The sequence below is a fragment of the Aplidium turbinatum genome, chromosome 15 (assembly GCF_918807975.1).
Source record: "Aplidium turbinatum chromosome 15, kaAplTurb1.1, whole genome shotgun sequence".
Lineage (NCBI taxonomy): Eukaryota > Metazoa > Chordata > Ascidiacea > Aplousobranchia > Polyclinidae > Aplidium > Aplidium turbinatum.
Genome location: NC_137486.1, coordinates 21,447,676 through 21,474,016, shown reverse-complemented (window position 1 = coordinate 21,474,016; position 26,341 = coordinate 21,447,676). Strand labels below are relative to the sequence as shown.

The 26,341-nt window shown below is 37.9% G+C and overlaps 1 protein-coding gene across 1 annotated transcript; it reads left to right on the top strand.

Annotated features, from left to right (window-relative positions):
* The first annotated feature begins 12,906 nt into the window (after positions 1–12,906).
* Positions 12,907–26,337, top strand: LOC145783873 (calcium/calmodulin-dependent protein kinase kinase 1-like). Its single transcript, XM_082595626.1, has 12 exons — positions 12,907–13,064; positions 13,621–13,755; positions 16,576–16,677; positions 17,022–17,073; positions 17,889–17,998; positions 20,087–20,145; positions 20,781–20,869; positions 22,050–22,123; positions 22,606–22,725; positions 23,614–23,747; positions 24,286–24,502; positions 25,620–26,337. Exons 1-12 carry the CDS (start codon positions 12,918–12,920, stop codon positions 25,689–25,691), a joined length of 1,311 nt encoding a protein of 436 aa, XP_082451752.1. The 5' UTR covers positions 12,907–12,917; the 3' UTR covers positions 25,692–26,337.
* Positions 26,338–26,341: the final 4 nt, after the last annotated feature.

Genomic DNA, 26,341 nt, shown 5'->3' with positions numbered 1-26,341 from the left:
AGTTATTACTATCTGAAGCCTTTACAAATTGTTTCACCTAACGGATCATCAGAAGGTCTTATTCAAATAGATTCTATTAATTTGCTCTGCTTTGCTTTTTTGCTTAGCATTGAGCACTTTTTTGTAGTATTGATAGTTTTCATTGTTTTATTAGTAAAATTGTGTAAACAGCATCTGAAGCCTCGGACCAATCATAAGCTTCGTTTTCGGTGACGTGAAAAAGGGCGAAAAGAAGATGATGCAAATCAAGTGATGGATTCTCTGTCAGCTGGTGGGGTTAAGGCTAGAAAGTAGTTATTTCAAGACATGAGTTCGATTACCATCCCTACCATTAGGCTACTCTTTTTTCTTCTGTAACTACCAAATAAGGATTAACTCTCTTGCTGAGTGCTAGAAAGGTCACAATTGGATGGTAGTCTCTTATAACTTAAAGTAGAACTCGGTTAATCCGGATTCGATTTGACCGGCGATTCCATCCGGATTAGGCGAAGATCCGGATTAACCGATGACGGTTCTATCAAGCCTGACGTTACCTCGATAGAAGGGTATCGGTAAAAATCACCGAAATTAAACGCATTAGTGCGGTCATCTGCCAATTCTGAGACGCGATCACCACATTAGCGATAAAATTCTTTTGAAATGCAGTATGCATGTAAAACGAATGTATTTTTGTAGACTCTGCGTCTAACACAAGAACACACTGGCAAAAGTTATATCTTCAGACATGCGTGTCGGAATAATCTGTAGTCACTCAAAACTTTTGAAAATAGTTACCGAAGACGAGTTTCTATGGAAAACTTTCAAAAAATCACGGTCAAACAAAGTCTTCTATTGGAAAAACGTCACCGACATACCGCCGAAAATTCCACCGACATCTTTTCAAGTTACAGTACGAGTTTGGGCATTTGCGCATGAATTTTGCGTTAGGAGGGATTACTGTTCATGAAAGGAAGAAATAATTTATTGCGTCACATTAACGGAATAATAGATAAGAAATTTCTTGCAATAAGCCACGTTACGTTTTAGCATAAAATAGCAAAACTGTCGGGCAAATCCGGATAAAGCGATAGAGAAAGCGCAACTTTTGTCCGGAATAGGCGAAGATCCGGATTAAATAATCCGGATAATCCGAAGCTGTTTCTATAGCGTCACCCAGCGGCCGATTTTTATTTCGTTATATCTACCAAGCAGAGACGTGTGGGCTTACCTAAATATTCTTTTGAAAAAGATAACACTTTAACACTAAAAAACCCAACAACAAAATTTAAACTTTTCACTTTAGGTCCCCCTTCCAGTCACATAAAATAGCCTCACTGCCGCAGATACCCCACCCCAGCACGAGAGCGACCATATGACAAATATTGTTGGATCGTGACAGTTTCACTGTAATGGCCTTGATTAGGAACCAAACAGGGTTTGTGACAAATTAAAGAACTTTTATTTTTTCCTTAAAAAAGTCTCTGCTGTAGTTGTTTCAATTCCATGACATATTTTTGTATTACTTGTAAGTGTGAACGGCGTTCTATCGACGTCGACGCTCTTCAGACAGTCGCAATCATCGAGAGCATGCATTCTTAGATGACAAATTTAATGAGCTGTCAATAGCTCAGTAATTTGCTTAAAAAGTGTTTAAAAATTGTAAGCATCTAATATGAGATTCTTGAGCTGGTTCCTGGTCCGTTGCTCCTGGCTAATCAGATTGAATTGTTCAACACTGAGTGCGCTGGTGGGTTCCTCTATGTTTATGAATCGTACGTTACTGCGATGTTAACTTATTGTGTAGCGTACTTTTACAGAATCTAATTTGCAAACAAATGTACTTCTCTCCTTGTGGCTATTCCAGTAAAAAACTGCTGTTGGTACTAAGAGCTGTCTAAAAATTGAAAAAGAATTTTGTCTTGTTTTGTTTCCACAAACGTTAAAAATGTTTAGTACTTTAAATAATAAATCACCCATTTTCCTCCACACCCGAGATTTGAACCATCATTCTTTGCCTACGCCTAATCAAGGTGTTTTGTTATATTGTGACATTGTTTCTATCACTCACCCGCCTCGGAAATGGAGGAGGAAAGGTCCCACCTTTAATGCTGCCTGCATTTTAATATAGTAATGGTTCAAGGTGACCAAATTTGCTTCATGATTTAGGGGTAGCCTCATATAGGAGAAACAACTATACGTTTTTATTCCTTCGTAAGGAAGTTTATCGCATAATCATTGTTGCGTACTGGCTTGCAAGGTGTTTAGAAAACTTTAGACCAATACGCTAATGCTGTTCGTAACCATAGTCTTTCTGTACATGTTAACTTGTCAAAACTGCCGTGTGTTTTGACTTGAAACAAAATGAATCCCAACAGTGTTTGTGCTGAATACACGAATGAGCCGAACTAGGGCTGGAGAACGTTCAACACCAAAACAAATAAAAAAAAATTCCATGAAGTTTTAGCAAGGAATCAACTCGAAACTTGCTCAATGAAACCAAATACATCACCCCTTTGGCAGAATTCTAATTTGCTAAAAAAATAACTTTTCCGTCTCAAAACTTTGTACATTTTACGTTACAACAATATTTCCTTTGAGAGTTCAACAATCGGAAACTTCACTCTGTCAATCTCGGTGACCGGCCGCGAAAATTTTTTTCCCACGAACTTTTTCTCTCATTTGCATATTTCTGTAAGTGTAGCCATCACTGGTTACCGCGCGGCGCGCATACCTGTTATTACCGATTTTCACCGTCACAGCAGCTGATTTTGGCCCTTCAGGTTCAAATCTAAACATTAAACTTGAAAAAAACGTAGGCCTAACCTGGAGACACACCTAGTCTAGTCAAGTTTAAAAAAGTTGAGAAAAAAAATTGATTCTGGTCACTAGTCTAAAAGTAAGATTTTCCGAATTGATTAAGAATTAATCCTAACCTATTAATCCTAACCTTACTTTTTTTGAAAAGCTTTTGTGCACCGCAAACATTAATGCAAAGAAAAAAAAATTGACTTCGATGGGCGTCGAACCGATGTCCTCACAAATGTAAGGCAAAAGACGAATCCACTGAATCAAACACGCCAATGAAAAACGTTTGCTTTCACATGGTATAAATACAAACTCTATGCGAAGTAACAAAAAGTTCGTGGAAAAAAAATTTCGCGACTGGCCTGCGTCAGTGATTCAAAGCCTCTACATTGTAGAGGCTACAAGTATGCGAAACTGCCAGGATTAGGCACTTCACTTCAGGAAGCTTTCCCAGTCGGAGGATAAAGATTCAATCAATCAATCAATAGTAGGCTTCTTCTTCTTCAATTGCCTTGCCTAAACCAGGCATCGACGGCCTCAGATGAATAATTAGACCAAATATTCCTATTATATGTTGATAGTAATTAGTAGGCTATTATATATTAATAAAGCTTTGGTAGAGAGTTTGCTTTGTTGAACCATAGAGAAATAAAACAAAGTAACTTCAGCGGGTTTAACATGATGTATTACATATACAAATATAACAGAATAAAAATTAACTCTAACGTTTTCGACACGTACGTGAGTCCTCATCAGGAATTACATACCTATCTGCAGTGTTGGGCGCGATAACTCATTTTTCAGTTAAGCGATAACGATAATCGATAAACGAAAAATGCCTAAAGCGATAACGATAAACGATAAATCAAAAAAAGTTAAGCGATAACGATAAACGATAAATTATCGCCGATAATGTCCGATAACGATAATTTTTTTTTCTCGATTGGCGCTGCCCCATCCCATGCAGCACGAACTGTTTTCATCAACATGACGAAAAATCGAACATAATATACTGTAAAGGGACAAAACTTTTTGTAAGTTATGCATGAATAGAATCGCAACAGCGGCAGTAGGTATCAATCTTCAACCTCTTGATACAGAATCAAACCACTGAGGTAACCGCCGTGCTTATAATTATACCTTCAGATACCAGTTGGATGCTTTTATCAATTGGGTTACACTGGCGCTTACGTGCAGTAGGCAAAATAATTAAATCAAATGAAACTACCATAAAAAATTTCAAACTTTGTATTTTGCTTTCTGCAGGGCTGTTTACAGCAAAGTCAGCAATAATTGAAAAAATTCCAAAAAACGCAAAATGCTTGAAAATTTATCAGTAATCTTAAGCGTTATTGGTAGTAAAAATATGCATACTGTGAAATCCATCAAACTTGTCAAATTAGTCGTGTTTGTTCAAGAACAATAACATAATTATCGTAATTTACTGATAATTTCAGATAAATTTTTCTGTTTTCTTTGTGAACACCATCAAGCAATGGCAGAACGCTGAGTTGTTGAAATAAGAATTACAATATAGGCACTGTATTATTAGTGGGAATAAAAATATTTGATTGAGCGTTGGCTATGTCGCATAGGTAAATCATCGTCGTATTCAGGCTTACGCCCGGTGGTTGAAGATTTAGATTAAGTGGACGGGAAGGCAAGGAAGCCAATCTTCATGTCCACCTTCAGGCATGCCTTTAAGTGTCCTGCCCTTTCGATTGCCGTTTCAGCGCTCTCACCACTCGGCTATGCAGCATAAGTAAATGAGAAAGGTTATGCTGTATTTAGCATAATTTTACCACGCAACTCGATACGCAACTGTATGCTCATGAGCGGTGTCGAACCGGCGCCCTTTCGATTGCCGTTCCAGCGCTGTCACCACTCGTCTATGCAGCATAGGTAAATGAGAAAGGTTATACTGTATTTAGCATAATTTTACCACGCAACTCGAACTCGATGCGCCTATTGTCATGCAAAAACTACTACAAGATGCAAAAAGTGTGATGTCGGTTTGCATGTCAAATGCTTCAAGCAATATCATATTCTGCAATGACTTGTTTCAGTGATGGTGGCGCGAAAGACCATGTTTCCGATGTAAAAGCGGCCTCGTATTGCGACACTTTCATAAACCACTTGCCAATTTTTTTCGCTTCGCTTCAAAGGAATCTGTACTGCCTGTGCGCTTACATTGTAATTGTAAAATTCACTCGCGATTGCCGATTGCAGCAAAACAACAAGAGACTTGTTGCATGCATTTCATTGCATTGCAATTTGCAACTCTAAAAATTATTGTGTTGTCAGGGCCGTCGCTGCAGGGGGCGTGCTCCTCCCATGACAACGACCTGTGCACACACACTTCACGTACTGAAGATGAACTGGTTTTAATTTTAGTTTCATGAACTAGATGGCTAGTAAAAATATTACTTTTCATTGTCTTTCCACTTGTGTGTTGATCCGAAATAAAATTTATCGGCGATTAATTATCGGCGATAATCAAATATTGCCTTTGGCGATAACGATAAACGATAACTGAAAAAATAGTTAAGCGATAACGATAAACGATAAAAATTTATCGCCGATAATTATCGCCGATAAATTATCGCCGATAATGCCCATCACTGCCTATCTGCAATATACAATTCCTGCAGATATGTAATTCCTGATGAGGACACACGTACGTGTCGAAAACGTTAGAGTTTATTTTTAATTATGCTATATTTGTGTATGTAATACATCATGTTAAACCCGCTGAAGTCACTTTGTTTTATTTCTCTATATATTAATAGTAGGCTACAAAACTTGAATAAAACGATGAGAAAAATTGTTGCTCAAAACGGCAGTGCTGTTCGTCTGAATCTCTTTTGTGTTAATTTTATAATCGTGCATGTTGTACCAAGTATTATAGCTAACCAAAGCAGTACTTGTTGTCTCTATAAAACTCTAGCCTGTGTTTTTGCATTAACACATTATCACGTTGCTTTTACTGACACAAAGCTTGCGTTTACCTAAATTTTGATCTATTATTTCACAACGCTGCTGGTGGTCTATCAGATTGTACCGGAACAAAAATAGTTGCATTTTTAGCAATCCTTTATTCTTTCCAGAAAAACAAGTTGATTTAACAAACAAAATTCTGTCAGTTTTCCAGACTAGGAATAGAATCTGCAAAGGTTTGAGTCATAAAAAGGCGGCAAGAATTTGTTTGCTCTGTTTCAGAAATGCAATGTTTAGCATTCAACCCCTTCAAACACAATACAACTTGCTTCTCTAGTGCGTTGAAAATTATCATCTATTTAAACGCTAAAATAGCGCACCCTGATGTCGATTCAACGTTTAAATAGCATCCGCCTGTCGGCCATTGTATATACTTGTGAAGGGTAGTAAGTTATCGAAGCCTTTGCGGCATCTTAAAGGAATTCAATATCAATGTTAGCGAACGTTTGTTATCCAGCAGTTGCTTGTTCCAAATGAAACATATCATTTAAAGTTATTTTTCACCATGTTCTTTAAATAACATTTCTTCTTTGTGCTTGCTACATCAGCGCAATAGTTCAGCAAAGTGAACACCTATTTGCTCATCAAAGTACAGTAGACAAGATGGTGTTGGGTTTATATTAACTGCATTCGTAAAGTGAGCTGTTTAATGTTAATTCTTAATCATAAATTGAGAGAAGTTATGTTAAATAATTTTGTATTATATTCTATTTAAATAAGATACACTTCTTCTTCTTCCTGTTTTACGTCTTCCTGTTATACGTCTCATTTCCTAGAATCAGGGCAGAATGGGGTCTGGCAAGTAGTAGAATTAGTAGAATTATTTGCTGTATGACTATCAGGATTTCATTCATTCGGATTATTGTTTGTACGGATTTATTACGGCCCTCCTGATTTTGGTGAGTCGACTGAACTGTCTCCTACCGCTGCTCTACTTAGGATTGAAGTATATCTGCACACTAAATTTGGCAAACGACTTTGTGATCTTGCTATCTTGACCTTGTGAAATTTCTGCCACAATAAACTAACAGAATTCAAGAACGTGTTCAGTTCAATCTACTTCGCTTGTTTTTGTGTCTTGTTGTTGGATGTCCCAAAACCATTTAAGTGAAGCATGCTTTAACCTGATCCACGGTTTGGTGCCAGTGAAAAACATTTTCTCTAACGTAGAATTTACACCAAAATTCTACAGTTTAGGAGTTTGTCGTCAGTGATAATAATAATGCTATGGTTTTAGCCTATTTATAGTTTTTATATGTTGCATGATCATTTCATTGTCTCCCTGTCAGTATGAGAAATTGTGCTACTTTTACAGTGTGGGCCACACTGTAGCGTTGACAGGGAAGTCCAAGAGGTACTTTTAGACCCGGGCCCGAGATTATTTTGGGGAAAATTTCCAAGTGGCCAGACAATATCAAGAAACCACAACGTTTTTTTTAGATACGGTGAGTTTTTCTTATATGCAAGAAACAACACAATCGGTACAGTTTTTAAAGTTGTTGTGTTGATTCTATCAGGAATCGATTTAAACCAGTGACTATTATGGTATTTTGCTGCTTCTGTAGGCTACCTATTGTAAAATTGTAGATGTCTGTAAGCACTGGTACGGTACGCCACTCGAAAGAGCGCTGGTTCGAAACTGCTCAAGTCTCTCAAGAGCCTGTGGCTGTGTCTTTGGAAGGACACTTAAATGTAGGCTATGCCTGAAGGTTGACACGCAGATTGGCTTTCTTGCCCTCTCGTCCACTTAATCTAAATTTTCAACCACCGGGTCAAGGTGTAAGCCTGAATACGACAAAAAAGCAAAACAAACGGATGCCTGTAGCCTATGAAATATAATGTTTTTTTGGCCTACATGAATTGTACAACTCTCATGACAGACAAATTAAATGAAGGCTGTTTCTCCCTCATGCAGAAATTGACGGAAAATGTTTCTCAAAAGTATGGAAATAACTTTTTTGCATTGAATGTCAACTTTTACTTGACGGAGCAAATATCTCTTGAAGGTGATTTGCGGTTGGAACGTGCTGGTCAAATGAAAGTTCAATTGGAGAACTTGCGAAGCAGGTGTGAGAAAATTTATTTAGGCGGCGTCCGGAAACACTGGATAAAAATCCAACTTGAAGCAAGGCTTTCACACAGGGGTGTGCAGGAACCGGATCAGTATCATCTTGTTTTTACCGGATCGGATATGGATCTTGTTTAAAAAAAAAACAAGATTCGGATTCTAAATTTTCATGAATTTTTTTTTAAATTTTTACACAAAAATACAAAATTTTGATGAACTTCGGGGAACATTTCCAAATCCGTAGAAAGTTTTGAACCATTGCGTTTGTGGCAACACTGAAATTTGTCAAGTGAAAGTTGATGTTGTAACAATGTAACTTGTAAGATCACAGTTTTTTCCAAATTCTAATCAGTTTTTTGATCCCTTTATATTTCCGCTCTGCTATACGAAGCGCCCTTGTAATCAGTTTTGGTTGTACCGTGTTTACTGCAGTATGTTAAAAAGGTTTAATGTTAGAGCTTGCAGCCTACATGTTTCTCCCAGACAACAAAATCCGTCATTTTTACATTGATTCAACGTCTGCAGACGTTGAATCAATGTAAAAATGACGGATTTCGCCGTCTGGGGTGTTATTTACTTTGCTATGCACTGAATGGTTATTTCAGCAACCACAGTCCATAGTAGTTGTGTCAGTATTCAATTGTGCATTTAAATGAAGAAAGTCAGGATGCAATTCATCAAACCACACATGGCAAGTCAGGACACTTGTTATGTAGGCACCAAAAAGGCTATAAGATGAGATCAAGCAGTACGGTACTGTAGCAGGCAGATGATATCAAGCAGATCATAATTTTTGGTACCGGTATTATATATATTGTTTTTGTGTGTCTTTTGACCTGTTAACTTCAATATAGTTATTGTCTTTATTAGTTTGTTTACTTTATATAATTGAAAGATGAACAAGCACTCTGCTTTGCAACATCACATATGTTGTTATTATTCAGTTATTCGTTCATTCATTTTATTTTTCGTTATTAACGCGTCCGGGACGCGTTAATGACGAAAAATTAATGCGTTAATGACGTGTTAATTATTGTTATAATAGTAATTGCATCATGTCTGACAGCAGGCTAAGCACTATACACTCACTAAGTGTCGTAGGAAGCTATGGTACCTACTAAATTTGATGAATCCATTTGTAAACTATTTTTACAAAAAATGTGAATCTGTCGCATGATAAAATACCGTACTTTGATAATTAAATTTCAGACATAAAATTACTTTGGATCTGAGTATAGGCCTACTGAAAATTGCTGGATCTGATCTCAAAAAGAAAAACCAGGATTGCATCAGGATTTTAAGAACCATGGAACCGGACACATCTGTCCCACAGAAGTGTGGCTTCATCAGCAGTGTCCTTATATTTAAGGAGTTTGTCCTTAGGTTAGAATTTTTATGCCTACTAAGGGACAAAATTAGGGAAATTTCTTGTCTTAGTTTACTTGCTGCACTGATTGAATGAATATAGTGTACTGTACCTTTGCGAGTACCGGTACTTATTGCTGAATTAATTTTGTATCTTACATCTTTTTGTACTGATCCATCCACTTCAACCTCCCACATCAATTTTTACCCAACTATAGAGAATGTTTTGCAGTGAACTATTGTGGAGTAACAGTTGAGACTGCAACTAGAGCATTTGTAATTGTATATATCTAGCGAGTTTTATATGTGATGTGATTTAGCATAATTTCTCACCTTTAAATTGATACTGCTGCAACACTACACCAAGTTCTTTTTGTTTTTTGAAGATTCAGGGAATTTAATGCAATAATTTAAGCAGAGATTTTGGAAATTTCTTGTTTGCATTTCTGAGAACACTGTTCACGTGTTCATTTAGCATCAGCCAGCACTGTAGCTTACTGTGCAAGTACAAGGTGCCTGTAGTGTACAATGATTTCAATCGAAAATTTAAAGTTAGTTTGTTAATTGTAAGGATTAGGAAATGGGGAGGGGTGGCAGGCTTGGTGATGCAAAGCTGGTTATGAGTTTTGACTCTCATAGTAACAGCAATACTTGCCATACCGCAAAGGTATGCTCTTGTGGTGTACGACTAAGTTAAACATCCACTAGGTGTTTCAGGTGATAATCTGCAATTATTGCAACATTTTGCCCATAAAACACAACTGGCTTCTTCATGGAGCTTGATCAGATAATGTCTATCAGTAGCATGTCAACCCCTATAGCTCAGTTGGTCCAACATCTCACCTTGAGCATGAAAAAAGATCAAGCAACGCTGGTTCAGATCCCTGGGTGTGTGCTTGAGCAATGCATTGCAAGGACTGCTCTCCATTCAGGAAATACATTTTTTGCAGGATACTGTAGTGTAGATAGGCAGATGTTCTAGATTGTTTGGAACTTCACTCCCAATAGTTGAATCTAGAAGTCAAAGTTATTTTTTGCTAAGCTCTGTTCTGGTTATTTGCTTCACAAAATTACTCTTGGCGAAAAAGTGTGTATATAGTGACCATGAAGTGTGGTTAATTTTTCAAATTTTAAGTATTTCTGGAGCGTCCCTCAAATACTGTCAAAGAACACTTGTAGGCTATGTTCAGGGAGCTTGTCTACTGCTATAAATGTGAATGATCTATCATGCAGCATATTGCTTTAAATATTTTTTGATTCTTTAAAACCCTATCTAAACAAATATGGGAGCTGGTGTACAAGTTTCCACCCTGGTAAAAAATACCATGACATCATAGACAGGAATTGACCAAATATATAGCGTGAAACTACTTTATCTATGCTTTACTGTACACACATTTCAACCTGGCATCTAACAAATGGCATCTAACATCTACAAATGGCATCAAAAATTTCTGTTCCATCTCAAGATTGTTATCATGACCCTGTCTCAGTTATTCCTACCCACCCTAAAACATTTTTTCTTAAACCTATTACCACAGAAGTATCAAAACATTTAAAAAACTTGAATGCAAATAAAAGCACTGGGATGCATGGAATACCAATTAAGTTTTTAAAAATGTCCTCTCCAATCATTTCTCCAATCTTAACTACCTTATTTAATGAATGTATTGTACAAACCACGTATCCAGACCAGCTTAAAGTAGCTCAAATTGTACCAGTTCACAAGTCTGGTTCATTTGAAACCTGTAAAAATTATAGACCTATATCACTTCTCTCCCCAATTTCTAAAATATTTGAAAAATGCCTCTATGAACGGATTTACAGTTATTTTGACAAATCAGATCTTCTGACTTCATGTCAACATGGTTTCAGGAGTGGTCATTTTACCTCACTCGCTGTCTCTCACATATACGATGAATTTATTTCAAATATAGATAAAAAAAACATAACTTGTTCAATATTTCTTGACCTTGCAAAAGCATTTGATACAGTAAATCATGATATCCTAATCAAGAAATTACAAAGATATGGAATACGTGGACTACCTTTGAAACTATTAGAAAGTTATCTCACACACAGAAAGCAATACACAATAATTAATGGTATGGCATCAGGTCTGCGCAGTGTAACATGTGGTGTTCCACAGGGTTCCACTCTTGGACCGTTGTTATTCATTATTTACATAAACGATCTTCCTTCCATTTCTTCTTTCCAGGTGAGCCTTTTTGCTGATGACACCAATTTAACTATGTCCAACAAAAATCTTTCTTCTCTAGAACAAAACGTCAATACAGAATTAATCAAAATTGACAACTGGATGAAAATAAACAAGCTCTCCATTAACTACAACAAAACTGAGTACATGATACTAACTAAACAAAAGCTCGATGTAAGGATGCACGTTACGATAAACGGAATTGCATCGCAAAAAAAAAGTGTATTAAATTTCTTGGTGTATTAATTGATGACTCTCTCAACTGGAAATGTCACATTCAAAATGTTTGTAAAAAACTTGCTAGAGGCTCCTGGGCCATTCTTCAACTTAGAAATTATGTGGATACTAACACACTGAAGACTGTGTATTACAGTCTTATATATTCTCATCTTCAATAATACTGCATATCCAGCTGGGGTGGAGCTTGTGACAATGCGCTGGATCATTTATTTAAGCTGCATAAAAGAGTTGTTAGAACCATGACATTCAGTAACTATACAGCTCACACATTGCAACTCTTTCAAAAACTACAGCTGTTAAATATACAAGAAATTTATAAACTAGAGATAGCAAAATACATGCACAGAGTCCATTTAAATCTATTACCAGAAACGGAATGTAATATCTTCCACAGACTATCTGAATGCCACTCACACAATACGCGCCAATCATCCAGCAGTAACTATTTTGTTTCAAGGGTGCGTACTGAATTAGGTAAAAGGCAGATGTTAATAAGGGGTCCTAAAGTGTGGCATGAGGTCCCAGGTGATCTCAAAGGTCTTTCTCCAACTTCTTTTAAAAGAAACTTTAAACACTACCTTCTTGATTTAAACGCCATTGTTGAATAATAACTGTTTTGTCTATATAATTACATTATTCTATTTGCTCATCTCTTTGGTATACGTTGCTTTTTATCTTTTTTACTGATTAAAATTGTCGATTGATATCTCTTAAACTCCACTCACAATTAATTCATTCAGTAGCACGGTAAACCTGCTTAGTTTGTTTGCTTTTTTTTTTTTTTCTTTTGCATAATGAAAACATGTGTATCTGTATCACCAAATGCTTGATTTTCTTTTTTTGTATGTGTGTTTGTGTATTTACTTATGTTATTTAGGCCTACATCACCAAGCTTGAGGTGGCTGCTGACTAGATGACTGTTTGGTCTTTTCGCAGTCTCCTCGTCATATGACACACAACCGATTATTATTGTATACTTTGTATTCTTTTCATGTTTGTGTTTGTGACAAATAAATAAACTGAACTGAACTGAACCTGTATGTCTTGGTCGATTCCTATCTATGATATCATGGTATTTAGGGCGGAGATTTGAACACCAGCTCCCAAATATGTACGGTAGAATTGACAGGACTAAATCTTTTGATGCTTGTTACTTTCCTTTATGAAAGTTGTAAAGTGAAAAGTAAAAACATTTACCGTCTACATTTTTTATTTTCTTGTGTAATTTAGCAAGTATGTATTGAGATGTCTGGTGTTGGTAAATCATCAGTGTTGCCAGAATCCACAAGAAAGAAGCTTGAAAAAGTTTCACTGAATGAAAGAAGTGATTCTGGAATAACTTTGGTGTTGCCTGAGGATTCTTCATTGAATGAAAGTGATACAGAAACTGCTGTGAGTAGTCTATGCTTTTGTTTTTATAGCCAATTAATTGCATGTTGATTGTTAAACTAAGCTGTCACTGAAATAGCAAAGAGTCTGAATAGAAAAGTGCTGGCCATGTGTATGGCATTTGCTCTAGTATACAAAACAAGCTGCAGATAGTCTGAAGAAATCACTAATTGGACTTAAAAATATATATATAATAAGCAAAAATTCAGAGTTTCCAAAGAGAAAATAGCATTGTCCTATTGAAAATCAATTTTTTGTTTGTTTGAATAAAGCAAAATGCCAGTATTGTGGGAAAGTCTGTAGAAGTGATTTTCCAGCAATGGCATTATTGATTCATAATGGAAGTGCCTTTTATATGGTACTAGTACATGTTTATCTTATTGTTGTGTAATTTAGTTATTTTCATCATCATCAGCCCATTTTAATTATACAGGCCATGAATTAATCATCACGTTGAGGGTGTGAAATGCCTGTCTATAGTACTGCAACTTATATTAAATAATACTCTATATTATATATCATATTAAGTTTAGTAGATTCATTATGTTATTTACTACAGAGCCACGATAGCGGTACCTCCTGCAACACATCACCAAACCATGCAAAGTTGAAGCCGTCCTCTGATTGGAAGCCGTCAACCTCACCCATGACAAAAAGAAAAACGCTTATTTCCAGTAAAATCAAATCATATGAGGTGAGTAATTATCTTGTCGGAGTATTGGAGTGTGTGGTAACTTGACTGTGTGTGCTGTTTTTTGTTGGGCATTTGTTTGATTTAGGTTAGTGGCAATGTTGGCAGGTTAAGAGTTACTGTGCCATTAATTAAGCATGAACTTGTTGCGGTTGCCCATTTTCAAAGTCATGATGTTTTGACCAGGAGTGTCCTTTCCTGCTTACAGAAGATAGCATGTCAGTTCAGTCAACTGCATTTTACGTCTATCTATTTGACAAATTTCTGTGTGTTTTATATGTTAAATACAAGAAAGTGAAACATAAAATTAGACCTAAATTGTTCTTTTATCAGAAGATAAACTAATGTATTATGGATTCATGTTTTTTGCTTTCTCGATCAGTGAAACTGTCACTCTTCACCATGATGAATAATGCATCAGTGCTGGGCTGCTGACCACAGGTCATGCTTTGAATGTGCTGATATGGTTGTTAAGCTTAATGGGTGGGAAGCAGCATTGCAATGAAAGACAAATCTTATCTTCATTCATATACCGGTATATTCTGTTTACAGCAGGGAAGAGTTTATGCAGTATCATCTTAGCATTAGTCTTGGTTTAAGAAACAACAATCCATCAATCAAATTTTGTCAGTATTACAGGAAAAGAGGAATGAAAGGCTTTTTAAAATTTAGTTGAGGTATTCTGAGAAAGATGTAAAAATACAGAGTATATATGTATTGTGTTGGCCCTGTTGGGCTTCAGTTGAAACACTTTTATAAGACTTGTACACCAGCAAAATAACACATGCTTGAAACCTGCTTTATACAATCATCTGTGTGCCATAGATTTCTCAATTAATGATTAATTGTCAAGTTTCTTCTTATTTTGCAAGGTATATATATATATGAACAAAAAGTTTTTAAAATTAGAGATTTTTTTTAAGAGATTTGTTTATCTGGTGTTGATGTTTTATCTTTGAAAAGTTAAAGTGGCCCGCAGTCTGAGCTTGTATTACCTGCTCGCTTTGATGGTCCACACTTGTTTTGCTGTGTTTTATTGGCCAGTTGAAAGTAGCATTATACGAAATACCCAATATGGTCAAATTATCATTGTACATAACTTCCGCAGTCTACACGGACAAGACTAATGCCATTTCAATGTGAAATGATTGATTGCTTATACTGTACTTGGCTTCATTAATTCGCTGCGCCGAAGTGGTTCTTCTGACAGTTTGAAACCTTTATATTCTGCAACTCAAAAGCCATTCGGCACACATTCAATCGTAAATGGTTTGAATCCATTTTCTTAAGTTGTTAAACAAACTTCTACTGTATGATTGTTTGACTTCATCTTGACCTCAGTCTTAGGCTCACTTGCTCTGTCATAATAGACTGACGACTCCGCTCAAACAACTGCGGTTTAAATTGAACGGCGATGGCACGCGACACGCGTCATTTTCGACGTTTGATAACATAGTTTCAATCAATGGAAAAAAATCAGGTTGAATATTCATCTGCTTTGTGTGTGTTTTTAGTTGCAATGTAAACACAGGGGAACCTGCTTCAATAGAAACGAGTTAAACTTTCAGTTTTTGGACGTTTCTTGGCAGTGTCTTGTTATGGTAGTGTAGAAGCCACTTCCACAGTAAAGTGTTCAAGTAAAGTGTATCTTCGAATTCCAGTTGTTTGGAATCGGAGGGGTTGGTTAGTTTTGTTATTGTTTCTGCTTGTTGTTGTTTGGGAGGAAATCAATCAATTGTTGCTTAAGTTGTGTAAGGATGGTAAGTACAGTTGTTATGTTGGTAACTGTAGGTTAACTCAACTAAACATATTGTGTGCTGCAATTTCCAGCTTATTTTTAACAACTGATACTTTCAAGTAATAAATAGATAATAATGATATTTCCCCTGTGAGGTACAAACTGTGAAATTGCAGGGTATCCTGAGAGTGTTTGTGTGATGTGGTTTTTGCTGCAAGCATTCTAAACCGCTATTACACGAGATCAAAACGTCATTCTGCAATCTCCATATAGAACACATTGTTTAGTCATGCTCTGCTGCTTCATAAACTTATAGTCAGTCATGTTGTGTAGACTTAGCCCACATATCTGGAAGTCGATCGCGCTTGTAGTGTACTGTCGCTTGTACTGTCGCACTGTAGCTGGCTGGAAGCGTTCACACAAATGTTTGTTTCAACATTTTTAAGCTTTTTCTTGAATAAATTTTTGATATGTCAAGTTAGGGTTTGAATGTTTAACCAACGTCTTGACTGACAATCTTTTGGGCTTGAATTGATGTGTAATGCGTTAGTCGTTGAGCGACAGCTGTCCCATGCATTGCGTTCAGTGGTGTTGCAGCAGAGATATTATTCACCATTTTTGTACAACGTATATTGCTATCTATGTGTCTTTGTTGAGGTTTTAATACATTGTTGTAGTCTCCGCTCTCATGCAATATCTAAAAAAATTTCCCTACTTTCGCTTTATATTTATTTTCATTATAACGATTCGAAGCACAAAAAAAGATAGCATTCCTTAGACTAAGTAGCCTTAAAGTCTTCTAGGTGCCTGGGTGTGTAAAAAATATCATTTTTGTTGTTGATATGCTCTGGTTTTGAGACCTTGCTAGCTACATCTTTTTACTTCCCAAACAAATACGTAGGTACGTTTTTGCGCATACAAACGCTCATGCACATGATTTTGTAAACCTCAAGATTGTGCCCCCTCTTCGTTCATTGATACGCAATTACATTGCGTCATTTGTCTGATACTTTTTTGCACCAGACTCGTCAGGCCAATGACAAAAATAACCTACTTTCATGTTGATCACTATCCTATTTCTCCAGGATGGGACGAAGCTGAATCAGTATCTTCTCAAGGAAGACTTGGGAAGAGGAGCCTATGGAATGGTCAAGTTGGTCTACAACGAAGACGACAACAATTTATATGTGAGTTACAAATGGCAGCTCTTTGTCGCAATAATGACCATACAATGACGTCATTCGAATCTACCGGTACCTGGACACAAAATAATTTTTTAAACAGCATTGATTGAATAATCTGGACTCTGGTGTGATCTGCAAATTGAATGTTCGTGCAGTGGCTGCTACAATTAAAGCGCTTCGGGTCGGATTATGACGTCGTATTTCGTAACGTCACGCATTTCTTGCGCCTGCAAAAATTACAAATTCTGTCCCCAGTGATAAACGATTGCTAGTAAATAAACTGTAATTAGTCTAACTAGCGTATTGCGCATGACATAAACAGTTAAACACTGTCAACTGTTGTTCAGGCCATGAAGATGCTTTCAAAGAAGAGATTAATCAAACAAGCTGGTTTTGGACGTAAGATCTATATTATACTTGTGTTATTGTAATCTTGCTTATGTATGGTGGGCAGTGGTGGACTGAAGGCTTCTGGGGTGTGGCAGTGTCTTGTGTCACTATTAACGTCGGTATTTGGTTGTTGCAATAAATGATAGTATTTGATTGAATTGCTGCTAGGTTTTGATTCATAAAATAATTATGTATATAATAATTACTGAATAACCACCATATAGTCTATTTGTAAATTATATATAGTTTTGAAGTTTTATGTTACTTTTGTAAAAATTTGGCAACACTGCTGCCACCTCACCACTGTCCACGTGCATGGTTGATCTGTTACTATGATAGCTGTGATAGTGAATGTTGATGAGATGTTAATGAGGTCACAGAATAGCCGAAGCATGGCGTATGTGGCTATTCGTGCTGCATTGTACGCATCACTCCCGAAAACTTTGTTTATTTTGTGGAAGTTTGTTAAAAGGAAGGCTTTATCAAGTCATTTAAAATAGCCAAACAATTTGGATTATTAACTATATTCTCTAAAAAGTGCTTGATAATGAGCCAGACTTCTTGGTCATTCTGAATGAATTAACAAAACATCACAGACCTTTCTTTAAAGAGCTTTCGCAATATGTGAAAAAATAAAGTATTACTCATAAACATTTCATTTCTCAATATCTGACTTCCTACTTGGTCATGAGTTACCGCCTTTCTGTCCAGTATATTTTATATATCCATAGAACTTTGACCATTGTGTTGCATGTAATCGGTCATAAAGGTTACTCTCCCTACTTGTCAATCATGTCAACGTGACGTAATAAACCATTTGTCAGGGCGTCCATCGCGTGGCGGGAAGAAGCCTGTCACTCCGCTGGATAGAGTCTACCAGGAAATAGCGTTGCTCAAGAAATTGGATCATCCGAATGTGGTAAAGCTGATCGAGGTAAGCGATCATAACTTTGCGTTATTTGACGTAAACTTAACAGAAAAACTCTCGTAACCTCTGTGGCGCCAACACCTTTGACCTTTGCTCGCAATTTTCCGTTCGCTGCCAGTAACGACACTTAGAGCGATGGGTGCACTTTACAGATGAGCGTCTTTCAAATTAATCTTCAATTACATTGCCCAGTGATCTAATCTACTTTCTGCATCACTGTGTCTGCTTCACAAAACCCTATCCTGCCTTCAATTTATTAGTAAGTTGGCCAGAGGCAAGTTAAATCTATATTCTATAGGTCGATTGTTTGGTTGTCAGTTGCGACGTGAGATCGGCTTAATTTTCAAAATCTTGTAAAGGGTGAGAAAAGATAAAATAATATGATGTGATAATAGTTTCATTATGACAAATCAAAGAGAAGTGATTTAAAGTATGAAAGGAAACAACGAATAGTTACTCCATTTCTGTTGTTCTTAGTTTATTTTTCTTGTTGAAAACTAATTCTCTCGCCCCCTTCTAGAATGGGTGAAAGTGATAATTCATATTTTGCAATCAAGAATATGGGTTCAATGTTCTGTATGCAAGGAACAGGTACTCACGACATTTTCTAACTTCCCCAATGATTCAGCATTCACAGTTCATACAGCTCCTGGGAACAGGTCTCGCATCCCTTAATGGCGTGCGCTTCCCTGGTTAAGATTAAGAGCTTCTGCTTCACCAAGATGAATGAAATAAAACGCTTTATTTTTGTGTGAAGAATTAAAGTCATTATGATGAAACCCTGATCCAATGCGACGTCATTAATATTTGATGCTTTGTCAATACAGTTTGCCTTCGTGTAATCGTGTCTGAATGGAAGGTTGGGGAGCTATTGAAAAGTCTTCTCAATAAGCTTGTTGGTGTTCCTTTTGAACTATCGCAAAACCTTTATTGCTCAAGTTATTATTATTTTTGAATGCTGCGCCTGTCACCACGGGCACAGGACCTACAACATGGTTTTGAATCAGGAAATAAACGAACTTTTTAAAGAGCTAAAATTCAAATTCTTGGCAGTGACACAGCTATTGTTAAATTTTTCAAATCCTTTTTGTTAACGTTAGCGTTTATGACTTCACACAACGTCACAAAGGTTTGCGACTTCGTAGAAGCAATTTTTTGCATTCCTTGAAACCTCCAACCGCTTGCTTGCCGAAGTAGTTGTTGGCATGGCAACTCTGACGTCATAGACAAGGAAACACACCACTAATGTCATCCATGAGTGGAGTAGATAAGTTAGATTCCAACAGAATTGTTCATCTCTGGATTTGTGTGGGTCAACAGATGAAAAATATAATATAGAATAATCCTTGCACATTCTACGGGAAAAATAAAAGCAGATATATATATATACCGTAGTTGCTACTTTTCTAAAAACTTTACAGCGTGTTTCACCATTGGTATGATCTTTGAATGGGAAGTTTTCGCCTTAACATCCTGTTGTTGAAGGTTTTGGGCAGTAGCAACTAGGTTTGCTTCAAATCTCTTTCTTTGACTTTTAATTTGCATTGAACACTTCCCGTAGTGTTAGTGACAGTTCTTGTGTTGAACAGGGGTGAATTTTGCTGGAGTACAAGCGCAATAGCAACGCTGCATTGAATATTTCTGATTTTTTTCATGGATTATTATCTAAGAATTGAGATAACACGTTGGCACTCGACTGATGTAGATTTGATAATATACGTAGCTACATTTCGTAAACTTTCTAGCCTAAAGTGCTTTCAAATTTTCCAGTTGGGTTGTAGAAGTTCATTGCATACAGCAGGGATTTTTATCCAGGGGTGCGTGGATATCGAATAACTAGGGTCAGTTATAAAATGTCGTTAGAAGTCATGCTTGTTTACAAGGCTTTTAACCACCAGTGTGAATGGTAGGCGACTATTACTTTTCAGCCGTTCTAGAAGGGGGTGCCAGAACTGGTTCAATGTGATACCAACAAGGGAAAACGTTAAAACCCCACTGGTATACTGTATATGTTCGAAGTATCTAACCCTCATAGCATAAGGTTCTCTTAAACATATCCACGTGATGTGAAAGTGTTGCTATTGTATTCCTCAGGTGTTGGACGACGCCGACGACGACTCTCTTTACATGGTGTTCGAGCTCATGAAGCGAGGGTGGGTTGTTACGTGGCAATACTGAGTCACCGAGTGGCCGGTGATTGTTCATAGGGGCCACATGCGCTTTCCGGTCACGTGACCATGATTGGGGTTTACGATTTTTTTTCTTCTGAATTTTGGACAAACAATGGAAAAACCCGTTTTTGGAAAAGGTGTTGCACAATGGCAGTTCACCTTGTGTACTAACTGCGCTTTAGCTTGTGATATTTAAGCTGCATGTTTTATCTTTGGATGTATCTAAGGACATAAGTCACTCAACCTTATTCGACAAACTATCAGGTGTCAGTTGTTTTGCTCCAACAGATATTTCAAATCCTAACGATCAAAAGGGAATTTTTATCCCTTAAACTGCGGCACAAAAAATCACTAAATCCTGTGTGAACTCTAGCTATGACATTGTCACGTGATAATGTCGTCATGTGGCTGTGTGACGTCGAGATGTTAGAGAATAGCGAAAAACATTCAACTTCAAGGAACTAAAAAATGTCAAGAAAACAATCCCATACGAAGATGTGAATCTTAAATTGAAGGATCAATAACTAAACGCTCGAATTAGTGTCAAGAAGGTGTTACATTGTTTTTTCATTATTGTATGACGGAAAGTTGTTAGAATGATGCAATAACTTCCGCAGGGAGGTTCTCACGGTTCCCACCAGTGATCCACTTTGTGAGGAGGAAGCCAGAAGATACTTCCGCGATGTTGTCTTGGGATTGGAATACTGTGAGTAATTCAGTTTAGTGATGGCGTCTATTGTGATGACATTGGCGCCGAAAAAATTTTTTTTCACAACAGTGACGAGTTTTTTTCAGCGATTTATGCAAAGTTATAACCGTGTGACGTCATAAAGGTTTGTTTTGCAAAGTAATGACACCGTGGTGTGAGGAAATGGTGGGACGGGGACGGGGCTGATCTTAGATAATTGACTTTCACATATTGACGCTACAGTCATCGTATCCAGGGTTACACTGGTAGTTCGGTATCCTGCCAAAGACACAGCTGCATGCCCATTGCCCATGATCGGTTGCAAACCCGAGTTCTCACCATTCGGCTATGCACTTGCAGCCGACTGCGCTGCTGTGGTATGGCCACTTTTCTCCTTCCCTTTGTATTCCACAGTAACAGGGTTGGATGACGTGTGATTACGTGGACGACATAAAATATTGATATGAAGCAAATGCTCTAGACAGCAAAATCCGTCGTTTTTACATTAATTCAACGTCTGCAGACGACGAATCAATGTAAAAATGGCCGATTTGCTGTCTGAAGTCAACCACTTTCATAACATTTGTGTTGGAAATAATTTCACGGCTTCCTTCGCTTCGGTTGATAATTTATTGATTTTCTGTGTTATAACGAAGATTGCTTTTTATCAAATTACCATCATAAAGCATTAGAAACACACTAAAGCACTGCAAACAAAAGTTATCTATGATTTTGACAGCGGTATACAAAACACATATTTTATTCTGTATATCAAATCATAATTTTTCTTCGCACGGCTGGAATGCCAAGAACCCAGTTTCAAGGAGGATTCCATGTAACTCACCTGTGCCACTGCTATATCAACAGTTTCCTCTTAAATATTTGTGTTGCAAATAATTTCAGGTCTTATTTCGCTTCGGTTGGTGATTTATTGATTTCCTGTGTGACAATGAAAGTTGCTTTTTCTATGAAATTAACAGCAGAAAACGTTGAATAAACGCAGGAAAAGCGTGTCTTGCTATATTTTAACGTTGATTGAAATCTTGCCGTTTTACGATCGTAATGAAATGACGAAAAACAAATTCGAATCAGTTTCCTGTTTGCCTCGTCTTCCAGCGGTCGATACAAGCCGCGGGCGACGTGGAAAGGATTTCTTCGCTTTGTCCCAGCAATGATGACCTTCGTTGTTGTGTTGCAGTGCACTTTCAAAAGGTGATCCACCGCGACATCAAACCATCCAACCTGCTGCTTGATGACAATGGGCGCGTGAAGGTGGGTTCGCTTGTTCGTCATCAAACTTGGAGCGTAATTTATTTATCCCGCGTGGTTGCTTCATTGCATTAGTTGATTCTTTCTCATTAAGAGAGATGGGGAGAATGGAATTACAGACACCGCGCAGAATTCTTCATCTTCTCTTCAGTGGAAATGTTCTCAAGTGTGCAATAACCATTTCAAATTAGAAAACACCAACAAACTTGTGAACATGAAAAATAAGGCGATGGATATGTGCAAACGGTCAAATGTCATTAAGATGATTCTGCAAGGCCTACATGATTAAATTAATAATTTTGATTATGCTGTTGCTCGCACAATGCAAGTATTGTACCAATCGATATGATGGATTTTATAGGTGATTTTAAGGTGATTGAGCACTTAGTTGCGCTGCATTAATCTTTTGGATCTTACAGCGTGAAGAAACTGTGCTTAAGTAGAATAATCGATTTTTAACCTTTTTCATATTTGGTTTCTTTCAGATAGCAGACCTGGGTGTGAGTCAGCAGTTTTCCGGTGATGATGCAGAAATAACGAACACAGTCGGCACACCGGCCTTCCTGCCCCCCGAGGCCGCATCAGGAAAGGAAGACAAGTTTTATGTAAGTCTCTTTGTTAACTAACTAAAGACGACGTACTGAGCCCATGACCAGCTTGGAATGTATGCAACCCATGATGCAACAGCACCTGTTGTTCTGTAGCTGCTAATGCAGAAGGTGTATTATCACACTAATAGACACGGCTGTTGGTGGTCGATGTAACCTGAAGTTTCGATGACCGAGCTTACGTCAGTGGTTCAAAGCCTCTACAAGTACGCTTAACTGCCAGGATTAAGTTTCTAAGAAGCTTTGTCAATCCGAGGATAAAGGATTTAATCAAGATTGTCAATCTCGGTGACCGGGCCGCGAAATTTTTTTTCCCACGAGCTTTCTGTTTCATTGATTCTAGTCACTCTAAAAGAAGATTTTCGGAAAGTGTTTTGAGAGATTGGTTGATTCAGATTGCGAAATATCTATTTGCCAATGAAATTCTGCAATGATAATAAAATATAAGCTTTCCCTAACCCTACTTTTTTTGAAAAGCTCTTGTGCACCGCAAAAATTAATTTAAAGAAAAAAAAGTTTGACTTCGACGAGCGTCGAACCCTCGTTCTCACGATCACTAGGCAGATGATGAAACCACTGAACCAACCGTGCTAACGAGAAAATGTTGCATTCACGCGGTTTTAATACAAGCTTTTACCAAAATATGCAAATGAGGCAGAAATCTCGTGGGAAAAAAATTTCGCGACCGGGCCTGCATGAGTGATTTATGCCTCTAATCCTGACAGTTTCGCATACCTTTAGCTTAAAAAGAGGTCTATCACATCCCACGGTGAAATCTGCATTGTGCACGCTTGTATAGGCCTCTGTAGGGCAAATTTAAACACCAAAAGTTCAAAAATCTGATGTTGAAAAAAGACAACTCACTAATTCATTGCTGTGACCTAGGGGCGGCCACTGGATATCTGGGCTCTCGGCATCACCTTGTATTGTCTTCTGTTCGGGGACACTCCGTTTAATAGCCCACATATCATTGAGCTCAACGAGAAGATCTGCAACGATGACGTCATCTTCCCTGCTGAGTAAGTATTTCTGTCGATCGAAGTCCTTGCTATTTATTATGCAAAGTAGTTTTCATTGAACTCTGAACAGCGCTTACATTGGATGTTAACTATACTTCTCGATGTGAAGAAAGGGGCGTTCTTCCTGGCTATCAGCACAAGGCTTAGCACTCACTTGTAATTTACAGCGAGTAGTTTGCAATTCGCTAACGGCTAACCATGACGGTGTAGCTTCTACACTAGCCATTCAGACTATCCATTCAACTATATGTCTCTGGGCAACCAATTAAAAACATACTTTTCGATCTTCAGTTAATGGTTTAACTCAACAGGCTGTGAAACCTTTGATTGGCATGTTGCGGCTACACACCGTGTTCTTGTTTTCCGAACAGAAAAGAAATCTTCCAAGTAATTAGATATTCAACTTCTTTTAAATGATCGTTCACCACGGCCCCTTTGTAGGTTCCCGGAGACGCCATTACCCCATTCTCCCCACACGCCTCGTGCACGTCATCAGGTTAAATAGCGTAAACCTCCTAACACCAACCTGCTTTTCTAGGCCGTCAGTATCTGAAGAATGCAAGGACTTGCTTTCGAAGATGCTGATGAAGGATCCCACTATGAGGATCTCTCTGCGTGGAGTGAAGGAGCATCCTTGGACAACCGAGTCTGGAAGGACAAGGTTGCCATCGGAGACCGATAATTGCCAGCTTGTTACCGTCACTGAGGAGGACGTGAAGGCCTCAATCAAAACCATCCCCAAGATAAAGACCCTGGTAAGCGACATCGCTGGAGGATTTCACTTTTTGCTACCGAGTTTCAGTGGGGATTCCCCTGAAATTAATCGTCAAGTAAAAACTTGCGAAACAGAGTTTTAGCACTTTCTGTCCAATATCGACCATGCAATGCGACAAGTCGAACAATATTGTTCAAATGTTTATGGTATTAAGTAAATTATAAATTATACCGGAAACGTAAATTATACCGTATTAAGTTCATAATTCAAGATTGCTGAACTACTTTTTTAAATTAGGAGTTCATTTTTATATGCGATCCTTGTACTGTGAAGTCTGTGTGTGGGTTGGGCTATTAAATGTTGTCGAACGAATCCTTAAAGTACAACAAGTCAAAGACATTTGAAGCATGTGAAAAGCGAACGTATTTTTTTAAGCACCGAGAAGCAACACTGAAGCGAAGCCGGTTTGACTCAGCAACTAATCCAGCGCTATGCTTGCCTCTATGCAAGTCGCGCTACAGTAGACAGCCCTATAACTGGTTGTCTGTGTCTTTATAGCAGGCAAAGATTGCAAAAACAGTAGAGTGCTGAAATTGTTTATGCAAGTTATCTGTGTCTTGGGTCACGAAATGGTCACCATAGCCTACTCAGATTTGGGTCGAACTCAAAAAAGTTTAGGAACCACTGATGTACCGGTTGTACCCCCACATTGTTAAATCTCCATCGGAAAATAGTGTATGACAACATGCAGCAACCCAAGATTTCGAATGAACGTTGCGCGATGATGCTGAAACAAGTTTATTTGTCAGCATCTTTTACTGCAAATGTCCGCCCGGATAGTTAAGTTGGTTATCGCGTCACTCCGTAAATGAAAAAGCTTCAAGATCAAGCGGCGCTGGTTCGACTCTCGGGGTGTGCGCTTTAGCAACGCATTCAAAGGACTGTTCTCCATTCAGCGGCAACTAATGGATGGAATAATTCCCCGGCAACAACACTTTAACAATAGGAAACTTCACTCTGCCAATCTCGGTAACCGGCCCTGTGTCAAGAGCCTCTACAAGTATGCGAAACTACCAGGAATAAACTATCAAGGTTTTGTCAGTCCGAGGATAAAGATTGAAAACCAACTAAACTAACTTGGTCACTTTTATGCTCAGATCCTTGTCAAGTCGATGCTGAAGAAAAAGAGCTTCAAGAACCCGATGACCAGCAGACAGAGCAAGACTTGACAATATGTCGGCCCGCGTAGTTGCAGCCGACCATGGCCGCGATCCAACGCCCGGTCGCACGTTGAGGGACGCCGTGTTATAACTTTTATAATTTTACGAGATTTTTGGACTCCACGGCAGTCAGCCTTCGATGCAAGTAGGTCAAGCGTGGACCGAATTACTGATTGATTTGCACTTTTCGGCGTGATTGGTGTCTTTGCCTCAATTGTGCCATTAGAGTTTTATTCTTGTCTCGTGAAAAAGTTTTGTAGCTTTTTTGTACTGTACAAGTGAGTGTAAAATCAATTTTAAAGTTTGTTTTTAAACGTCAATTGTTGCGGTCCTGGGCTTGCCAGTGCAGTCTTCACTTCATTTGCCACGATCAAAAAGACTTGGGTTGTGGCTATTTTTCCAGTACGTTTCCAATATTGCTGTCTCGTGGGAGAACTGAAATGTGATCTTTGTTTTAATTGGATTTGTAGAGATTATTGTTGTATTGAGTATGATCAGCATGGCGAGATATGTGGCTCACACATTCTGACAATGCTACTGTTCCAACGGGTCGGAACCGCGCGATGTTGCACGATGATTATTGTGACGTGATAATTGTGTTTGATCTTGTTGCAAGTGACCTTTCATCTTGATGTGCAGCAATAAAACTTTTGATCAAC

Coding starts and splice junctions, on each gene's coding strand:
- LOC145783873 (XM_082595626.1), top strand. CDS start 12,918: ATGTCTGGTGTTGGTAAATCATCAGTGTTGCCAGAATCCACAAGAAAG. Junction 20,146..20,780: donor TTCGAGCTCATGAAGCGAGG/GTGGGTTGTTAC, acceptor TAACTTCCGCAG/GGAGGTTCTCACGGTTCCCA. Junction 22,124..22,605: donor ATGACAATGGGCGCGTGAAG/GTGGGTTCGCTT, acceptor GGTTTCTTTCAG/ATAGCAGACCTGGGTGTGAG.